At 40.4% G+C, this 20,406-nt stretch overlaps 2 protein-coding genes and 1 non-coding gene across 5 annotated transcripts; all 3 read right to left on the bottom strand.

Annotated features, from left to right (window-relative positions):
* Nucleotides 1-938: 938 nt before the first annotated feature.
* ppp1r18 (protein phosphatase 1, regulatory subunit 18) lies at nt 939-12,311 on the bottom strand. 3 transcript variants are annotated; one of them, XM_075449707.1, is made up of 3 exons: nt 8,748-12,311; nt 3,937-4,168; nt 939-1,909 (listed from the first exon to the last, which is right to left on the bottom strand). In XM_075449707.1, exons 1-3 carry the CDS (start codon nt 12,285-12,287, stop codon nt 1,890-1,892), a joined length of 3,792 nt encoding a protein of 1,263 aa, XP_075305822.1. In that variant the 5' UTR covers nt 12,288-12,311; the 3' UTR covers nt 939-1,889. The 3 variants fall into 3 exon arrangements, with proteins under 3 accessions (XP_075305822.1, XP_075305821.1, XP_075305823.1); XM_075449706.1 differs by having other exon boundaries at nt 3,941-4,168; XM_075449708.1 differs by having other exon boundaries at nt 4,015-4,168.
* Nucleotides 12,312-14,855: 2,544 nt separating this feature from the next.
* Nucleotides 14,856-19,551, bottom strand: nrm (nurim). The gene is made up of 4 exons (XM_075449609.1): nt 19,366-19,551; nt 18,385-18,578; nt 16,715-16,891; nt 14,856-16,041 (listed from the first exon to the last, which is right to left on the bottom strand). Exons 1-4 carry the CDS (start codon nt 19,514-19,516, stop codon nt 15,721-15,723), a joined length of 843 nt encoding a protein of 280 aa, XP_075305724.1. The 5' UTR covers nt 19,517-19,551; the 3' UTR covers nt 14,856-15,720.
* Nucleotides 19,061-19,133, bottom strand: trnak-cuu (transfer RNA lysine (anticodon CUU)). The gene has a single exon. It is a non-coding gene; the product is annotated as a tRNA-Lys (tRNA).
* Nucleotides 19,552-20,406: the final 855 nt, after the last annotated feature.

The following is a 20,406-nucleotide window of genomic DNA, read 5'->3' as shown; positions in this document are numbered from 1 at the left end:
GTAATTTTCATGTTGTTGGAGAAAGTTAAATCTTCCAGTTAAATTGAATGAAAATTGTCATATGATTTTTACTAAAACCACCAAATAACTTTGAAATGCACAACATTAATAGTTTTAAATATCAGAATTTCTTGTCTTCAAAATTACATTGCATCAACTCAAACCTGGGAATATTTTTGTCTAATTTTTTGCCATGGTTGTTTGTGGTTTTGTTGCCTCCTCCTGATTTATTATTAAATATTTCGCCCTAGAAGATTCATGCTCTCATTTTTTACCAAACATCCACCTCATCACTCACTTCAGTTTAATGTGTTCAGCCATCATTTGTCAGATAGTAGTCACTCTTAGCCTTCTAAATGTTCCCAGTGTTTTGTGCATTCTGTTTCCATATATCAAACTGTTACTCCTTGTGTCCATCTATATTCAATGAGAAAGTTTTGGTCCTTTCTGCCTGCCCTGGCCTTGTTTAGTTTCAATGTTGATTGCCTTTCTTTGTATGACCTCTTCTGCTGGACTTAAACTTAGTTTTCTTATAGTGTCCCTGACCGGGATCTTGAATCTTAAATGTTAAAATTGTACAAATCAGTATGTCTTGCAATGTATAATAAATAACTGACAAATGCAATCTACAACACAGTGTACAAACAAAAAACAATGTGATGTTACCTGTGTGAAGGAAGTTAAATCAGCTCAGATTTCCAAACAAACACAATCTTAGGATTGAGACAAAATTATGTATCAATGTCAAATGTTTAAGGTGTATGAATGGTGGGAAATCTGCTGAGGAAGAATAAGAAATACAATAAAGAAGTGTGGCAAGATTCCAATGTCAGATCTAAGTTTAAATCTTAGTAAATTTCCTTTACAGACTTAATAAATATACTTAGAAAGAAATACCTTACCTTTTTGTAGGAATCGAAGAAAAGAGAAGATAAAACTGTTTGCGGAAATATTTATTAGCTTTTTGCTCTTGAAGCCAGCTTCTTCAACTGTCATAGCAAAAAAATATATATGCATAGTCTTTTGCCAATTGTATTGTTTTAAAAACAACAAACATTATAAATGCAGCTAAAAGTCCAATATCAGCTGTAATATGCTGCAGTAAATTGAATTGATTGTTATAAAATCCCCTTCCTCTCAGGGACTTCCATTCACTTCCACATGGGAAAAAATACAAAATATAACTTTAATTAAAATCAATGCCCATAACCCAAACAGTTAGCAGAAATATTTCTCTGAAAAGCAAGGCTCCATTCGACCCCAAGGAAAATAACCAGCATCACACCCCACATTGCAGCAAAATCTGTCACATGTAACACAATGCCCACTGAGAGGAGGTTCAGAGCATCTGAAAGGCTTCAGACTAAATATCTCTGTTAACTGATCTTTATGTCATCTGTATGGGCAAATCCAGCAGGCACATGAAACCAGATGACATTAAAATCACTGTCTTTTTTTTTTCTGTGCTCAGGCAGTGCTGACTTAAAATTTGAAAGATATGAACATAGAATAAACTATAAAATATATCATCTAAAAAATAAAATTGCATAAATTTCTTTATATTCCAAAGAAGAGTGATCGTCAACGCTCAACAGTGCACACCTGAAGGTTTTTTTTAATCATACAAACCACACTTAGACATTCACAGCTGTCCCTCAGTTCCCTGAAAATAAACTGGGTAATATTTTCCCACAGTGAACACAGTTATGTGTTTATGTCCCTTTAATCAAGTGCATAAATCTAAGTTAACTCCTGATACTAGATTAAACAAAATGCTACAAGGACAAGAAACATAAATTAATCAAAAAACACAATAAAAATCAAAACATTTCTCAATAAAATGTCGATGATCTCATCACATGGGCAATTTTGGCGAAGGTGACTGGCTTCTATCGAGGGCAAGACTCATCTGGAAGACAGAGAGATGGAGATGGAAGGTAAATACGGTGAATATAGGAGTCATGTTTGATTTTAGGGATGTTCCCATTCACCAACAGTAACATTTATGGCTTTGTGATGGCCACAAATGTAACCATCCCTTTCCATTTACTCTCCAGCTTGAGTTATTTTTAAAATTCCATGTTCTGTATGATTTATAATCTTCAATTCATAATTTTCCTGAGCTTGCCCACTGTGCTTACCTTGTGCTAATTACAAAAGAGTGAAAATGTCACTTTTTCTATACTTCAGGACAAAAATGTCATCCAATTTTTTTCTCAGACCAATACCTTCATACGTCTTGTTTCAGTAGCTGCTATTTCAATAAAATGTTGCAAACTATAAAGTAATGTTGACGTAAATATTTTTAGTTATTTTAGTAAATTAACTGACACTAACATTACAACCCCGATGCTGATATTTTTTAAATGAAAGACAGAATAAACACTCAAACATAATAAACTATATGGACATTCAAAAATATATTAAGCATACATTTGATAGTCTTATATTAAAATCCTGATCTCTAAATAGCATTTTGTTTTGTTTTTTCAGTGTTGAGTTGACAAGAAGTAACTAAAAAGTTTGACAATTTCATGGCCAGCGACAGTGTTTTTCCCTCCAGATGTTTGTGTAACTGGTAATATGCTAGAAAATTAGCACTGACTTAGACAAGTGTCTATAATAGATGTAAGATTCTAGTTTGTTAGCCGTTTTGTACCAATAACCTTAATTTAACCTCTTATAGTTGAGTACACATGCTTAAAAACATAGAAGTAGTATAAAAAGCTATGAAATATACACATAATGCACTATTAACAACCATGCTAACTAGCATGACAACTAGCTTCCTAAGATGGAGAGGTAATTTTACCACTTCAACTGCTCTTACTGAACAAAAATATGCACTACAAGGACAACAAAACACCAGAGGGGAATAAACTACACATTAAACAGAGTTGGAGCTTTTGCTTTTCTCTAGACCTATGTAACATTTAGCTACAAAGACATTTTCATCTGACAGGATGTTCATTTACTGGGGTGTGACCAGTTTGTATAAAGAAGATGTTGAAAGTTTTACAATAAATAATAAAAAACTTTGGTTTTTTTAAGCAAACATTTCTAAAACAGGAGTTGATAACGTATTTGTTGGGAGCTATTTTTCACAGTGGATTAGTGCAAATCTGGTCAATATTTCATGAACTGCGTTTGTGGAGTCAGGAAAAACTACAGTTCCGATCTTCTTTATAATGAACAGCATGTCACCAAGTTACCCAACTATCTGGGTAAAACAACATGTTGTCAGTAGTCTTTGTAGAGGTCTATGGCACAAAGATATCAGGCAGTTACTGCATGATTAATTGTTGTTGGGTAAAATAATGTTTTTTTCCCATAATTAGATCAACGTTTGCTGATGACCTGAGTTTAGCTACAACTGTTTCAAAAATAAACAAAAACTGTGTATATATATATGTATGTATGTGAATGTGTGTATATGTATGTCTTTGGATATGCATATATGTGTATTTTTATCTACCTATATGCATGAATGCAGTGGTGCAGTGCAGGGTATACTGTACAAAGAGTACCCACTTATTTTCCAGTCATTATGGAGCCTATTCACTTTCAAATCTCACATGTGCATCAGATTCAGTACTGTTCAGAATTTTTTCATTTCCCTACAAAAGCAAAGACATGATCTGCATTGCACTAATTTTGTACTCTTTTGGACAGGCTGCTTAAATCAAGAAATCAAGAGCATACCCACATTTCCAGGCACCACTACACCACTGCATGAATACATTACTTGCTATGTAATGTAATGCACACTTGGTTTATGTGAAATGAAATGTACAATGTAAATAAAGTTGAATGAAAATCAAACTTCTTAAAATGATTGAAATCCAAACCTTTTAACAGGCGTTTAATGAGAAAAAAGGTACATGCTGAAACCATCTCGCTACACTTTATGTTTTCTGAGAAGGGGGTGAAACTGACCCACTCTTAAACGCGGCCCTTTTGTAATTCCCATGCTCCTCATGCTCTTGAACAAGACTGCTCCTCCCTCCACTTCACCTTCCTCTTCCTCTTCCTGCGCCTCCTCTCCCTGCTGCCTCTCCGGCATCCCCAGCTCATGAGACAGGGGACTTAACGTCAGCATGAAGGTCTCTGACGGGTACTCGCACACCTGCTCCAGCTGGTCCTCATTGAAACACACCTTCCCCGGAAACTGTTAAAACAGAAAGGTGTTATGAAATCAGATTATTATTCAATTGCTTGTGTGACTGTAGAGTTTGTTTGTTTTTGCTTTTTTATGGTTGAGCACATTGTAAAGTCCTTCATATGTAAGCTGATAAGACTCTTGAGATTTCAAGAGTGTACCAGCCAATATAGAGAGCATATCAGACCAACAATATAGACACATATACAAGAGGAATACATTTACACATGAAAGAACAACAGTGCCAACAAAGCATAGGAAATATATATTAAAAGAGTCATCGAATTATTTACTTATCAAGTTTTCACAACAGTCTTCATAAACAGGGGCAGCAATGATCAATTAAAACACTTACAGCCAAATGTTTCAGTATCTTGAATGTTTAAAATTAATTCAATGAGAGCAGCTGTTTAAGATTCAGACAGTTTTAAAGCCGATTCAAAGCGTAGGGGGCAGCATATCTACACAAATCCCCCCCAACTCAGAACATGATCTAGTTGCAGTTAAAAGGAACAAATCTTGGCAGTGGACACAATAACTTCCTCTACTCTTTTTGAGAATATAGGTCCATCCGTAGGATGGTAGAAGGCCAAGTACAGCCTTATAAATAAGAATGTGTCAGTGTTTGAGTACAGGAAGACGAGGCAGACAAGGCAGACCATCCAACCCGAGAATACAACGTACAATAGTGATGAAGAGCTTTAAGGTTTGTAATGAACCTCGGAGCTCCATGGTCGACTGTATCCAAGGCATGTTGGCAGTAGAAAGAGGCATGCATAGAAATTACATCAATTCAGCACAGACACAGACATGGCAGCAAAAAATTCTATTGTTAGGCTAGAATGAACGACAAGACAATACAAAAAAATTAAGCACCGAGAGTGTTTCGGTCTTACGGAACCAGCTGCCAGTTTGGGCTCAGGAAAGCAGACACTCTCTTACAGTTTGGGGTGGCTCAGGTGACCCTGAAACATCCCATAGTTGCCGATATAGGCCTAGATTACCAGGGGACCTCCCATGATGCACCTCTCCACACTCTGCCCTCTTTTAATCTCCAAATACATATGACATTACTGTTCCCTGGACTGGTGTTATGGTGCTTGTCGTTTCCTGTCCACTCAACCTCACGCTGATCGAGGCGGATGACCGTCCTTCCTAAGTATGGTTCTTCCTGTTAAAAGGGTCTCCTGCATGCTCAGGACGGGGGATAGAATTAATGTTTCCTTAGCTAGGCAACTTCTTCTTAACTGGGATCATATGAATTGGACTCATTTGTATTTGAATGAATTTGATTTCTTAGGTTTATGACTGTATTACATTGAATTGGTTTGAATCTATTGGCTCAAGGCAAAGTGGTATAAAAATCTTCCCAACAGGTGATTGATTTCTAACTTATTGCTCATCACTGATCTCACATGATACTGGTTTTAATACTGCTGATAATGTTGGTTAAGCTGTATGAAAAATATTTGAATAAATCAGATTTTGAAGATATCATAAATCAAAAGAAAAAAAAGACAGGTTTAAGGAGGAACAAGTTTGTTCGACTGTACGGAAACTGAAAGGAAAATTAGTAAGCTGATCAAAACACTCACATCCAAACTGTTAGGCAATTTCTACGGGTAAAGCTCAATATTTTTCATTGTCATCTAGACACATGTTGGAGGCTGTTGGAGTGTTTTGGTCTGTCTGTGTGAGGCGTTTGAACGCCGCCACTGTAATGTCAACTGACAGCGTGAGGCTTAACACAGCAGAAATACTCCCTGTGCAATGTTTACTGACTGAACACTTCATGCACTCAATAAATTGAGATTGTGATGCATTTTAAAGCAATACAATGTAACTTCTCAAAAAGCCCATTATGGAGCTCCCCCTACAGGCTTGGAGGTAATGTACGGTTACACTGTCGTAAATACAACACCCTTTCGCTTTCACGTTTGTTGACGTACAGGCGAGGAGTCAGAAGGTACAAGCTATGTCGACCGAGAAGGTAAGAGTAATCAAATGTACCTGGGAGCGTGAGAGGGGTCTATTTGTTTTTGCGGTAGGTGTGCCAGAAAGCAAGTCAAAGTACTTCCGCTCAGCTCCCGGGCCGGTCCAGCAAAGTTACATAGCGCAGTTTTTCCAACTCAGACCCCCGAAGGGCATAGGAGACAGGCCAATCGTAATATTAAAACTCATTCTAGCCGCACAATTTTTTTCAAGCTGTTATTTTAAGGTAGAAATGTTACATAGTATTGCTTTAAGAAGCAGAAGCTGAAGGAAACTTCTGGTTCTTTTAAAAAAGGAGAATGAGGCCCTGTGGAGGTTGTTTACCCAGTGGTCTCGTGGTGTAAACATGCGACCTAAATGCAACAGGAAGCACCAGCACATATACAGTTTTATAATAACAGCTGCTCAGCCTAGACGGGGTGTAAATACACTTTGAGGTGCAGACACGGAGCTGCTAAACTCTTTACTGTGGCCGTCTGTAGAGGAGTTCAGATTATAGCTGTGCTCAGGAGAGGCTGACAGAAGCATGCTAAGGCACAGGAAGCTAATCCTCCCTCCCTGACCCTGATTAACCCCGGCTAACACTGCAGGACATCAGAGGCATCCGGGGAGACATGAGTATAATTACAAGAAAGAGAGGCATAAAGAGGGAGGGAGTAAAATTGAACCTCGCATCTTCAGATGTAAAAATCTGGAAGCAATAATGGTATAATGATGTATTTCAAGGTCATGTCCTATGTAAAACTAAAAAAGGAAAGATAATGCAATGAAAAATAAATGCATTTTGATCAAAAATTGATATCTAGTGGAAAGAAAAAATAATCTGGAGGACCCTAAATTAAGCCAAATTAGATGTACATGATTCACAAATATCCAAGAAGAAAGAAGATAGATGAAAAGTAATTGAGAGGAGGAATATGAGACACAAGCAGGCCACCCCTCCCACTGGGACATGATTCAGAGGGGGGAGGGAAGGAGACCTGACGTCAAACCGTCTGAGGGCATCAACGTGAGAGCGACAGGTGGTCAGAAAATCGCTCTGTGGTCATCACTCTCTTAAAAGAAGTGTGCTTTTACGCAGAATGGTATAAATATGGTCACTGAAGAGGAAAAAAATGTATTCACAGATATATGTGAGGTTTCTCTTTCACCCCAGTGTGGAGCCTTGAGAAACAGATGGTCCTGTAAGACAAGAGTTTAAGGATTTAAAAATGGGCACCACGTCACTTCCCTGTGTCTAACTCTGACTCTTTTTTTCGAGGAAGCTCAGACATCTGAAAAAGGAAGTGAGCAAAAACATGCAGTGTGACAGGGAGTTTCTGTCAGAGAAAATAACACGTCTTTAATCCTCCCCATATAACTGACAACAAACTGCCATTTTTTATGTGCCCTTCCACTCCACCACCCTACCACCGAGCTGTTCTCTGATCGTCTTATCATTCTCGTTCTTTCCATCCCACCCACGTCCAGCTAAACATTGGTGGCTTGCTGTCAGTAACACTCAGCCGTACCGTGGAAGGTCAGCGTGGTCAACAACTGTCTGCCAAGACTACAGTCTAACAATCCAAAACCCCGACTAGGAGAGAGCCAAGATGATACAAGGAGCGATTTGTGAGAGAGACAAAGAGAGCTGAGTCAACAGAAAAAAGAGAATTAGTACACAGGAACAAGGAAGCAGTCTGCAATAGATGCACGCTGAGGGGAAATTACAAGCATTTTAACAACTCGAAAACAACAAGACAGCAACTTCATTCGCCAAACAGGCAGTGAAACTACTAAACAGATTCAGATCATCTTCACAGGATGGTGTATTAAAAGGCAAAGTGCATTTCTGCTCTGCTGAGCAACATTGTCTTCCCTTTTTATACAAGAGCAGAAAAAGTAAAAAAAAAAAGAAGAAATCCTCACATCAGCTTTGGCTCCACTGAGACTCATAAGCAGTGTTAGTTGAGGCTGCTCAGGCTGTAATACTGCGAACAAAAGTGTGCCGTTGTTTTCACACAGACAAGCATGTGATGTTAGGTAGGCAGATGAAATGCACAGAAAAAGAAGAGGAAAGAGTTGGCTGCGTGCCATTGTGGTTTTCTACAAAACGTTTCTGTCTCCCCTGAAGCCTGCTACTTTACTGTTAACTGTGTCTTTTTGCAGGACCCGAAACAACCCGAGTACCAGAATCAAACACCTATAATACATGCAGTTTGTTTTGTCTTTCAATGGTTTAGTGTGTCTTTCTTAATGAGAATGTGACTAAATAATGTACAGTGGTATTTGTCATTATCACAGGGTAAAAGTCGAAAGTCTGCACAGAATTAGAGCGCAGGAGCAAATGGCAAAGAAGATCACTCCGGGATTTTATGGCTAAGAATCAAGATGTCGTGCTTGATAAGGCTTTAACAGGCTTAAGTCGTTCTTTCTGATTGCACTTCTCAATCAAAAGGGATGTTCTCTGAGTGAAAGGGATTCTGCTTGGCGATGAGGCAGTTGAAAAGCACTGAAGTCCAATTAGTTTCATCACCATTTTGGTAGCATGTAAACGTCTTTGCATCATGGCACGTTAAAAATAGAAGAGAAAGATGTTATCTGGTGTTATACTCACCCTCTTTGGAGTCCCTCTATTCTTGAGAAGACAGGACTTCTCCAGATTCTGATATCCACCAATCACCTCAATTTCATCCACTGTTGGATATTTCTTCTTCACTGGCTCGGCCACAGCGGGGGTCGTTTGCTGGAATGGCGCCTTTGTGGACCCTGCTGCCGTGGGTCTTGCCGTGGGTCTTGCCGTGGCTTTCGCCGTGGGTCCTCCTGCGACAGGCTTTTTTGGGGTGATTGTGATGGTGGCGCCTCTTTTCACCTGGCCCCCAGAAGCACTCCTGATGGAGAAGAGTGTTGGTGATGGGCTGGGTGACGGGGAGACGCTGGGGGAGAGGGAAGGAGATGGTGAGCACGGGGAGGAGGCCGGCGTTGGGGCAGAATTTGCAGGTTTCAGAGTGTTGTCCGGTGACTGGCTCCTGAGAAATGAGGGAGTGATGGTGATAGGTTGCCTAACTTGAGACGATGGAGAACAAACATGCTGAGGGGATACTTTGGGGTTCAGCTCTGGGGTTCCTTCATCATCCTTTACCTGCTGCTTCAACACTCCTTTGGGGCTCTGTTGTCCCTTGTTCTCTCTGTCCTTCAGAAAAGCATTTGATGAGGTACAAGACTTCTGTGCTTCCTGCTCTTTTAACTGAAACTGCTCTATCTGCCGTTGTATACTTTGAACCCCACGGATGTCGTCCCCTGTCAGTGCTTTGCTGTCCCCCTGCTGTGAGTTTGAAATGAGCGGCTTCACTTTAACAAGGTGCACAGATGATGGGATGTCTACTTTCCTGTCCCTCAGACACAAGCCTGATCTGGAACCCACATTGTCCAAGTTGTAGATCCGGCTCATGGCTGCCAGGGAGTTCGGATGAGGAGGGGAAGGAGAGAGAGATTGTGCAGAATCGCCAGACGATGCGTTTTCCCTCACACCCTCCTCAAAAAACTCCTCTTGTTCCTCTTCTCTGCTCTTGTGTCGGCCCCTGTGGCGCCTCAGCTGCTCCTCTACATGTCTCAGGGGGTCGTCTTCATCCTCGGATATCTGGGAGCTATCAGAGATAACTTCGGAGGTAGCAGTGGCGTACTCACTTGTCACTTCCTCTCCCGTGTCTGTTTGCAGATGGGGGACAGAAACAGGAAGCTGAGGGCAGCTTTTCAACACGCTGACTTCCCGTGTGACGTCAAACGCAGCCATGGATGTCTGCTGCGCTGCCTCTTCCTGTTCCCACTCTGTTTCGACTGGCCTCTTCTGTACACAAGCCGCAGCTTCCCACTCTTTCTCAATTTCACTTCCCCTCCCCTCAAACCTGTCCTCAGCTTTCTGAGTGTCACAGATCTCGGCGGCTTCATTTCCATCTCCATCCCGCTCCTCTCTTTGTCTCAGCTTCTCCAGCTCCCGCTGTCGTATTTTCTCTCGCAGGGACTCAATACGGCTCAAAGGTTTTCCGATTCTCCAGCTATCCCTCCTCTCGACCCCTCGCCCTCCTTCCCAGTCTTGTCCTTCGCTGCTTCGACCCTCAACCTTTCTTCTCTCCAACATTTCTTCGGCAACATAAAACACAGTTCTGGGGATTTGAATTTCGAGGGGGCCTGGTGGGATCCCAATGGATGCAATCCTTTTGGGAGACCTGGGGGTTGTATCGTGTGTCAGACTCTCTGATCCACCATCGCTTCCTGTTTGCTCCTCCTCTTTGGTCATTCCATGTGCAGCCTTATAAGCCCGTCCGATTCTCTCATTAATATAAACTGTCGTGTCTCCTACTTTTTCTATTTTACTGATGAGATCCTCAGTTTGTGGGGACAACACAGAGTGTGTGAGGTAAGATTCTTGTGGCCCCGTACCCTTCCACTCTGGCCCTCTATGGATGGCGCTATCTGTGACTGTGCACAGCAGACTGGAGCTCTCTGATAAAGCTGAATCATGTCTGGATTGGCTTTCAGCACCTTGAATGAGACTGAGCGCACATGCTGCTGCAGCAACGACATCACTGGCTTCAGGTTGGACTGTGTTTTCCATTCCATCTTTTCTCTGAAGTTCAGCTTTGTCACTTACTTCCTCAGTTTGTCCTCCTACCTCTGAATTTTTCTCCATGTTTTCCAGACTGATCTCCCCTGTCAATCGCTTCACTTCTCTTTCAGCTCTTGCTTTCCCATCCTGCTTTATTGGCACTCTTCTTGCAAACGATATACCCTCCGTGTTTTTAACTGACGCCACTGTGAACCCCTTGTCTCCATCTGCATCCCCTACTTTCTCCGCAGCCCTCTTATCAACAGTCTCCAATTTTTTAACCTCACTCTTGTGTTTCTTCCCCATTTCTGCCTCATTCCTCCTCTGGATAGTCCCTCCCTTCTCATCCTCAGTTTTTACATCTCCATGCTTTTCTAAGCGGTCTTTATCTAAAAGTCTTGCGCACCCCAGTTTGATCTTTGCCGTAGTTTGCTTCCCCATGCCAGTAACATCTGCACATGGGGGGACACTCCTGTTTGAATGTATTCTATCATAACAGCCTTCATCACCCAACCCATTCTCCTCAGCATTGATGACTCGATCCGAGAAGCTAAAGGAGCGTTTCGGTATGTTTTTCAGCAACATGTTCTTTCCATCTGCCTTCCTCTCTTCAGACTGTCGGTCATCTTGATCTCCTGAGTATTTCCTCCTCCCTGGCTGGTGGAAGTTGTCAGAGCTTTTAGATCGAGAAGGAGACTTGGAATTCTCTCCAAATTTACTCAGCAGCTGGCTGACCCTCCCTCCCTTCTCAACGAACACGTTATCATCCAAACTGTCCTTCCTGTCACCTTTATTAATAACTGTAGCCTGGCCCCAGGGTCTCTCCTTCTCTTTTTCTCTCAGCCAGGACATGTCTGTTCTCAGCTCCCTGCCCATACTCTCTTTCCTTAAATCCACGCTGCTCTTCATCTCTCCATCATCTCTCCCCTTCCCTTCAGGAATGATTTCCTCAGGGCTAGCAGGCGGCTTTATGATCAGAACTTCAGAGGCTCGGATCTCTGTGACGCTGCCTCCTCCGGCCAGGATCTCTCTCAGGTCCATCTTCATCCCTCTGTTCCTCTGCTGGTCCTCCTGAGGCCTCTCCCTCTCCACCTCCCTCCATCTACCCCTCCTGTCATCGCTGCCTTTCCGGTCCTGTTCGATGATGATGATGTTGTCAGCACGGATGGTCCGAAGACAAGGAACAAGGGGGGAAAATGGACCAGATGTTGGATTGGTTTCCTTTTCCTCTGTGTCTTTGTCCTTGACTGACTCTTTACATTGGGTTTTGTCCATTTCACATCCATCCTTGCTGTTTTCTCTCTCTCCTCCTTGACTCTTGTCCCTGTTCTTCTCTTTATCAGTAATGTCTCTAAACCTCTCCATTTTCAGCTCTATATCACGTCCTTTTCCCATCTCCACATCATGACCTTTGAAGCTTAGTTGATCCTTTTCCTTAACTTCCAGCTCGCTCCCGGCTTCGGCATCTTTGGCCTTCTTCCACACACTTTGTGTGCGGATAAATGGGTTTTCATGGACTGGAACTATGGTCTCCACAGACACCTGACTCATTAGTCTGGGCTCTGCATCCAGCCACTGTCCCAGATCTGGACTTAGTGACGGCTCACTTTCCAGATTTAGTGTAACAGAGCTGTCCGTGTCACTCAGGCACTCAGAAGGAGATCTGACATCCGCCTGCAGCAGGCAGATGTCTCGGTCCTTGTCCTTGTCTCCCAAGCTCTCCTGCTTTGCCTTTCTCCGCTGGATGATCCCTCGCTTCCAAGCAGGCATGCTAGCCAGCTTCTCTTCCTCCACCTTGTCTCTCCTCTCCCGCTCCTCCTCCTCTCTCCTCTTCTTCTCCAGAAGCAGCTGCTTCCATTCTGGCAGAGAGGAGACAGACATAACAGAAAAGATACACGCCTTTGGACAAAATGGTCAGTGGACCTCCTCAAAGCCTCCAGGAACTGTCTGTAAAAGAAAAATAAAATATAGAATAAAACCTTTATTCTTATTAAACAAACGATTTTAATAATGGCATATATTACCTAACTTGGACACAATACAGCCACAAACAATTATTATATTTGCAAGTTTCAGGACTCCAGCTTAGAATACTTTGGTCAAACCTGCAGTCTTGTTTGGCTGTTGTCCAATCTAAGTTTAATCTTTTTATAAAAAGATTACCCCACTTGACTTTAAATTAACTTGCAAAACATTAAGCAAAAATAATTAACTGCTTTAGTGTAATGAACCTTTGATAAATACATTAAATCAAACTCACCAATGCCGCAGTTTTCGCAAATCGGAATCCTCCTCGACTTTACATCTCCACTTGTGCGTCATGCGCTCCTCTCCACGACGGAAAATCCCTTTACGACGGAAAATGTCTTTCTTCGATAACGAAAAATACTTTGTTACTCAGTCAGTTAACCCAAAGACTGTACAACTGTGCATCAGGGTACGCAGACGCCTCTGTCGTCGGAGTGGTAGTTAATATTTCCAGCTTCAGAGCTGCAAGGCTTTAATCCGATAATTACGTTCAATTCCGTCAACAGAGTTTAGTGGCCCACACCATATTGCGGGACCTAAGAAAAGGCATTTAAGGAGCATAGCCGTCTGCCTGGCTACCAACCCCCCCTCAGCCCATCTCTCTGTCCAACAGGGCTGATTGGAGAAGTGGTGGAGGTGGAGGTGGAGGGGGTTGCGGCGGTAACTAGTGGTGCCAGATTTGGCAGTGCGCAAAGCTGCAGGACAGGGCTTGATTAGCTTCAACGTTGTGCCATGCTTTTAAAAATAGGCGACTTCGCTCTTCTGTTTTTATTACTCCCTTTTTGCGCAGGGATATTCCCTCTGGTGTCACCCAGTTGCTGAGGAAACTGGATCAAATCATTTTGCTATGGTTAAAATAGAAATATTACAGTGTAAAATTTGTTCGATGAGAGGAAAACAAAGGTGAGAAAACTATAAATGAGCGGCTTCAATTCTAAGGTTTTACATTTTAGGACACTTATATATGTAATATATTATATATATATATTATTATATAAAATATACTTTGTCCTTACTAAAAACACTTAAGTCCAGGTTGAAGACTCACCTATTTTCGGCTGCATTTGAATAAAGCTCCAAATCTGAAGCTTGAGTTTCAAAACTTGATCATATTTTAACTACTGATTTTATCTATTGTTCTTATTTCTTTATTTTTTGTTTGAATTTTAAATCGTGCTTTTTATTTCTACTGTTTTAATGTCTCTGTAAAGCACTTTGAATCACCTTGTTGTTGAATTGTTCTATACAAATAAACTTGCCTTGCCTTACTAAGTCTTGTAGGCCTAATACATCATCAGATGAACAACAGCACATGCCATATTTTAGTTTTATCAATAAAAACAGACTCAATTCAGGAGCTGTTTATGAAAAACTTAAAAGAAATAGCTTCTACAATCATCTTTACCAGCAATAACTGAAAGTATTAGTTTTCTGTATGATGTTATCAGTCTCTCACCTCCTTGTGGAGGAATTTTACATTGCTCCTCTTTACAACGTTGCTTTAGTTCATTGCGGTTTCCATGCGTTTGCTTCAGCCAAACTTTAGCTATCGGACAGATGGGCTCACATTTGACTCCAGAATACTTTGGTATACAGAGGAGTTCATGTTGGACTCAATGACTGTAAGGCGCCCAGGTCCTGTGGCTGCAGATCAAGCCCAAATCATCAGCCCTCCACCACCGTGCTTGACAGTTGGTATGAGGTGTTTGTGCTGATATGCTGTGCATTATGGCCAAACATCTCCACTTTGGTCTGGTTCTTTTAGAAGAAGAGGCTTTCTCCTGCACCGCTTCCAAATGTGCTCCTCCTAATTGTACTGTAATGAACTTAAACATTTAACTCTTTCTTCTTTAAGGTCATTGCTGATGTCTTTCCTCCTTATCACTGACACTGAACATTATAATAGAGGGTGGATTCATCAGTAAGTTGTTTCAGAGATATTTCTGCATTTATTTTTGATACAGGACAAGCACAAATCTGCTGGAGACCTTATGACCCTCTGTTGATAGCTAATATAAAAACAAAGGAATATTAGAAATGCGTGTTAAAAAAAGTACGAATAAAGAAAAGAGGACAAGTGTACGAGGAAGAGAATGGCACATCAGGTTATTATATTTCTTGAAAATGGTAATGAAAATACAAAAAAATATATTTGTAGTTACACTGAGGTCTCAGACATGGTAAATCAGCATTAGTGTACAGTATACAATACAGTACTATGAGTTGATAATAAACTACAAGTTTTAAAAAACATGGGTGCCCCTGCTAAGCTAACATTATTTGAATTGTCAGACAAGATGAGGAACAAAATACAAACCCAGTGTGTTTAGATTCAAGTAATATAAAATTATGTGTGCTCCCAGCACACATATGAGGGGGGAAAAAACTGAGGAAATACATTCATAGTATCAGAAATGTCACAAGACTTTGATATTTTTCCATCAAGCAGTGACAGACACAGCTTTTCCCAGTGTGAAATCTCAGTGCGACAGTGTTCTTCAAGGATAATCAAATCTGAAATGAGCCTTAAGAGAAATACAGTGTAAATGTAATTGGCATGTGGAATGCAACAAACTGAGACAAACTGAGAGTATAAACAAAAAAAAAGTCAGCGCAGTAGTTTTCCTTTACAAAAATCCTCTGTGTGAAATCCATTTGAACAAATATTTCCTCTTGAATTGATCAGAATTTGAAACAGATGACACAATTTACTTTAATTAAGGGTCACATCCTGAAAATACTGACGGGTCTCCATTTCTAGAGAAGGTGTGTTTTTCCAAAAGTTTTTAAAAGATGTAATGACGCTCTCCCTTTCAAAAACCACATTCAAAGACATAAAAACATCAGATACCAGGATCACAGCGGATCGCAGCGGATCGCAGCCACAGTTGAAGTCAACTTTGAAACAATATTTCTGGTTAATATCGAGACAGCTTCAGAACAAAGCAGCTTGTCCTCACTTTTCTTTGTGGTTGCTGTCGTCCTGCTCAGTTACGGCGCTGGGACTGCCCCGGTGTGGCTCGGCAAAGAGGTACATCTTACTTTTAAGCTGCACACAGAGGTAGGCTAAATCCTGCTTGTCCAGGGAGTGCGCCAGGGCCAGGTAGGTCGACAGAGTCCCTGCAAGCAGGAGCCTGTCCAGGGATAAGGCCGGCAGGAGCCACAGGACGACTCCCAGCTCCAGGCACACCGGGTGGCGGAGGTGGGACAGGAAGCGTTGGGCTTTTGGTGACTTGTGAGCGAGGGGGTCTCCTAAACCAAGACACTCATAATACACCTGAGAAAGAAGAAGTTTTTAGAATGTATTTTTAACTTCGTGAACTGATGCATTTTATTAAAAAGCCCAATATATAGTGCGATCAGACTGCATGTTGTTATGATTCTAACTCAAATCAAAATGGATTAAATCAATGGTCATTTATCATAACTTCTTCTTAACTTTGACAAAGCAAAAGCTTTTCCTCTAAGTGTTTTCTAAATAAAGATAAAAGACTGAAATATCCACCACACATAACATTAAGATCATTTTTACGATACTCTCAACAGAGCTCTTACTTCAAATGTCTGCACACTGATGCTTCGCCTCCAGCCAGGCTGAGCTTCAATATCTCTACCGAGACGAGTGGGAGAAACTTTCAAAAGCTCAAGGATCATTCCCAAGAAACCTCTAAGCTGCAGTTTATGGCAAGTATTTTATCCATGTACTCACTGAAAGGTGTGAATACTTTGCTTTTAAATTTAGAACTATTGGGGTGTAGATTTTTTAGGAAAAACTTAACTGAAAGTATTTAAAAGTTAGTATAAAGGTGGATTTTTAACATTAATTCAACATGCAAACAACCATTTCCCCAAAAAATTAAAAGAATATTGTTTATTATTTTTACTGTTCTTAGAGTCTCTGACTTTCCCACTTCTGAAAACAAAACCACATCCCTGCCATTGTTTCCTACCTGCTTGATGCCCAGTAGTTCTGGATAATCAAAAATCATGAGGATGCTGCAGATGATGGTCCAGCAGAGGAAGTGCAGTGCAAAGCAGAGCAGAGGGAGCCAGACACTCCAGGGTGCATGACGCACAGACCACAGACAGGGGGCGCCAGTCACAGGCTGCCAGAAACGCATCAAGACCTAGCACAGGAAAGAAAACAATGATGCAGACTGAAACATAAAGCATGACGGGGTTAGGGGAAAAGAGCTGTAAGTTACACATAACACTATAATTGTAACCATGTAAGGATTACTGACTGTTTATGGAAGTTTTTCTGTGCCATCAGAGTTTGAATACGAATTTCTAATATTGAATTTTTACAGCATCAAAATCAGACTTTGAATTTGAAAAACCAACAGTGTAAAAAAAAAAAATCAATTTCTAAAAAAAAATTCAGTGGAAATAAATTCAACTTCAAAAAATTCAATGGAAAAAAAAACTTCGAAAAATTCATCCAATGGCAGCCAATCAAGCTAATATCAGCTCAATAGATATTACTAATATCTATTACTCAATTTTACTAACACAAATGGCAAATAAAGTAAACTCACTCACCGAAGCACCATCACCCGCGTTGTTTTTAGAAATTGATTTTTTTTACACTGTTGGTTTTTCAAATTCAAAGTCTAATTTTGATGCTGTAAAAATTCCATATTAGTAATTCGTATTCAAACTCTGATGGCACAGAAAAACTTCCATAACTGTTCACCAAACTTTTTAGGCAATAAAACTACCATAAAAAGGGCGGTAAAAAATCTCAGAGATAAACGATGACTCAAAACAAGCTACAATAAGGCACAAACTGACTCAAAACAGCAACAGAGAGATTAAAAATGACTCAAAATAACAACAAAACAAAATGAAAGACAGTGAAAAGTACTCAAAACAAGAAGAAAGAGACTCATAACTATCTCTAAAATACAAAAACAAAAGAATAAGACAAAAAAAGCTACACAAAAGCTGAAAAAAAAATCCAAAGTCAGTACATAGGGGCAAATGACTAAAACAGCTGGAGAGAGATCCAAAAAAACAATAGAGACTAAAAGTACTAAAAAGAGGCTCAAAATGACTAAAACATATTAAAAAAGATGCAAAACAGCAACAGAGAGACTCAAAATGACACTGAAAAATGAAACAGCTTAAATAGAACACATAGATATGCATGTATACTACAAATACTTTAATGATTAAAACAGCATAAAATATAAGAAAAACAACTACACAGATGCTCAAAATGACCAAAACAGCTTCAAATAGATGAAAAATAACTGATGACCTTCCAAAGATATTTGTTTCAGTCTGTTTAACTGTGTTTGTATTCAAGCAGATTATTTCCTTTTTTGCCCATATATGGCCACTTTTATGTTAGTTTCAGAACGCTGTTTATACGATGGTTGTTTGTTCTGCTTTTGGTCTGTTTTGAAATGTAGCTCCCTAAGCTGCTTGTAAAAGTTATGTACTTTTACTATATTTTCATGTACTGTACCTGTGAAATAAGCTCAAGTGAAATATACAAAGCAATCAAAAGATTAAAAACAGCCGGACAGTGACACAAACAAAATGAAAATGTGGTCAGTTGTCTGTAAGAATAAAGTTTAGATTTTATATACTCTGAGAGTGCTTGTTACTGTACCTGAAGAGCGAGTGCTGTGGTGAAGCAGTATGCCGTCCTGTTGAGGGCCCCCAGCACTGACTGTAGGGCCTGTTTGACAGGTAACCAGGCGAGTAGACTGTGCTGTGTGGCGAAGAGAGCCAGCAGGCACAGATCCACAACAAGAGACCAAAGGACAGAGCTGTCCTTCAAGGCCACCGTCCATGGTATGGAGTCTTAGTTTAGGCAAATGAGGAGAAAGATGAGAAAAGTTTCTATAAAATTTGCCATTTTAATGTTCTCATTACTCCTCTATTGAGGACAAAAATGACATTATTTCGTTGAAAATAGGCTGTTCACATTGTTCTAACTTGGTGGTAGCAGTGTTATCACATAAAAACAAATTAGGAGAGGACATCATTAGTGGCCTCTATGGAGCCACAGAGAACACAAAAGTATTGTTCACATGCACTCAAGTGTCAAACATGCCACAGAATACAGTCCCCAGCAGCTATCCTGAATGTCACGAATTTGAACGAAATACCATAAGAAATGTAACAAGACACATTCCACGTTTAGCACGTCTGATAAATGTTCCCGTTGAGAAAACTAACAACATGGAGTTTGACGCAGCATCGACCAAACTGCCGCTTCTGCGTAACCGAAATCGACGTGTTCGTCAGTGTAAAGCAACAGTTACAATAAAAAAAAAGTTGAGCGCCCAACGTGGGGCTCGAACCCACGACCCTGAGATTAAGAGTCTCATGCTCTACCGACTGAGCTAGCCGGGCAATACACGTGCCATACCGCGTAGTGTATAGATATCCTACGATTTTGGGAGATGGAAATGATAAATATAAAAATAATTACTAATCTATAATAAATAAATAATCTTTTATATTAGTCGCACATTTATGGTGAATAGGTATAGAATGTATTTATCGGTGTCCCTAACAATTCCTCCATCAAACTTAACTGCAACCCCTCCTGGATGTCTGCCTTTCTAAAGTTACGAGAGCTTACCTTGACAGAGCGTCGTCTCCCCCGTGATGTTGTGGTAAATAGCTCGAAACGACACAAACCGAATGAAATCTGCACCGGATATAAACACAAACAGTAAGTTTAGGAGACACACGGTGCAGAGAGCCCAGCCACGTATGGTGACTGACGCCATTTCAATCAGCGTTTATATTCATTTCACCTCCACAGTTCCGGGAGAGTAGTTTGAGATAGTACCAAATATTATCCTACAGCGGCGCTGTTGTCGGTTCAAGGCTGTGTTAAGATTTCCCTTATCCACGAGAGTTAGTAGATAACGAAATGTCTTTAACTTACCGAAACACAAAAGTAGCTGACACGCTGAAAAGTGAAAAAAAATTAAACATAGCCTAACTCAGCTAATTAATTGTCAGGGATATTGTGTACAGGCTTTCAAACAAGACTGCAAATTTGTCAATTATTCAGTACCCATAATATTTTGATTCAAAACTAATTTTACAACGATCTATCTGCATGTATGCACTCTACTTAAAGCTAAGCACAAGACTTTCATGTGACTATTTTTTTTAATAAGATAAATGCCGATAACACACAAAACATCTGACACATCTATGTCTTTCTTTTCTTCTCTTACTGTCTTGGGTTTCCACATAGACTCCAACACCTCACAGAAGTCAGTGTGTTAAACAGCATATATACTGTAAATCTAACTGATTTTCCTGTACATGTCACCTCCCCTGACCAAGTTCACCTCAGAGATAAGGCACATTTGTTAGGCTAAGCATTACAAAGACTGGATCTGAACGCTGTTGATGCTCTGAGGAAGATGAAGAGGTTGTGAGTACTTCTTGGATAAAGGTTCAAAACTACATCCAACTTTTGGACATGTGTTAGGTTTCTAAATAGGGCTGAGGCCATCTGCATCACTGCATGCAAACAAAGCATGGAGGTGCTAATGAGTTTGAAACACATTATTTTGCTTATTTGGTGACACAAAACCAAGGTAAAATAGATAGAACAACCCAATTATTTGAACTACAATGACTTTATTAAGATAGGAAATTG

This window comes from Odontesthes bonariensis, chromosome 18, assembly GCF_027942865.1.
Source record: "Odontesthes bonariensis isolate fOdoBon6 chromosome 18, fOdoBon6.hap1, whole genome shotgun sequence".
Classification (NCBI taxonomy): domain Eukaryota; kingdom Metazoa; phylum Chordata; class Actinopteri; order Atheriniformes; family Atherinopsidae; genus Odontesthes; species Odontesthes bonariensis.
The sequence above is the reverse complement of the archived record's forward strand: the minus strand, read 5'-3'. Positions and strand labels throughout refer to the sequence as shown.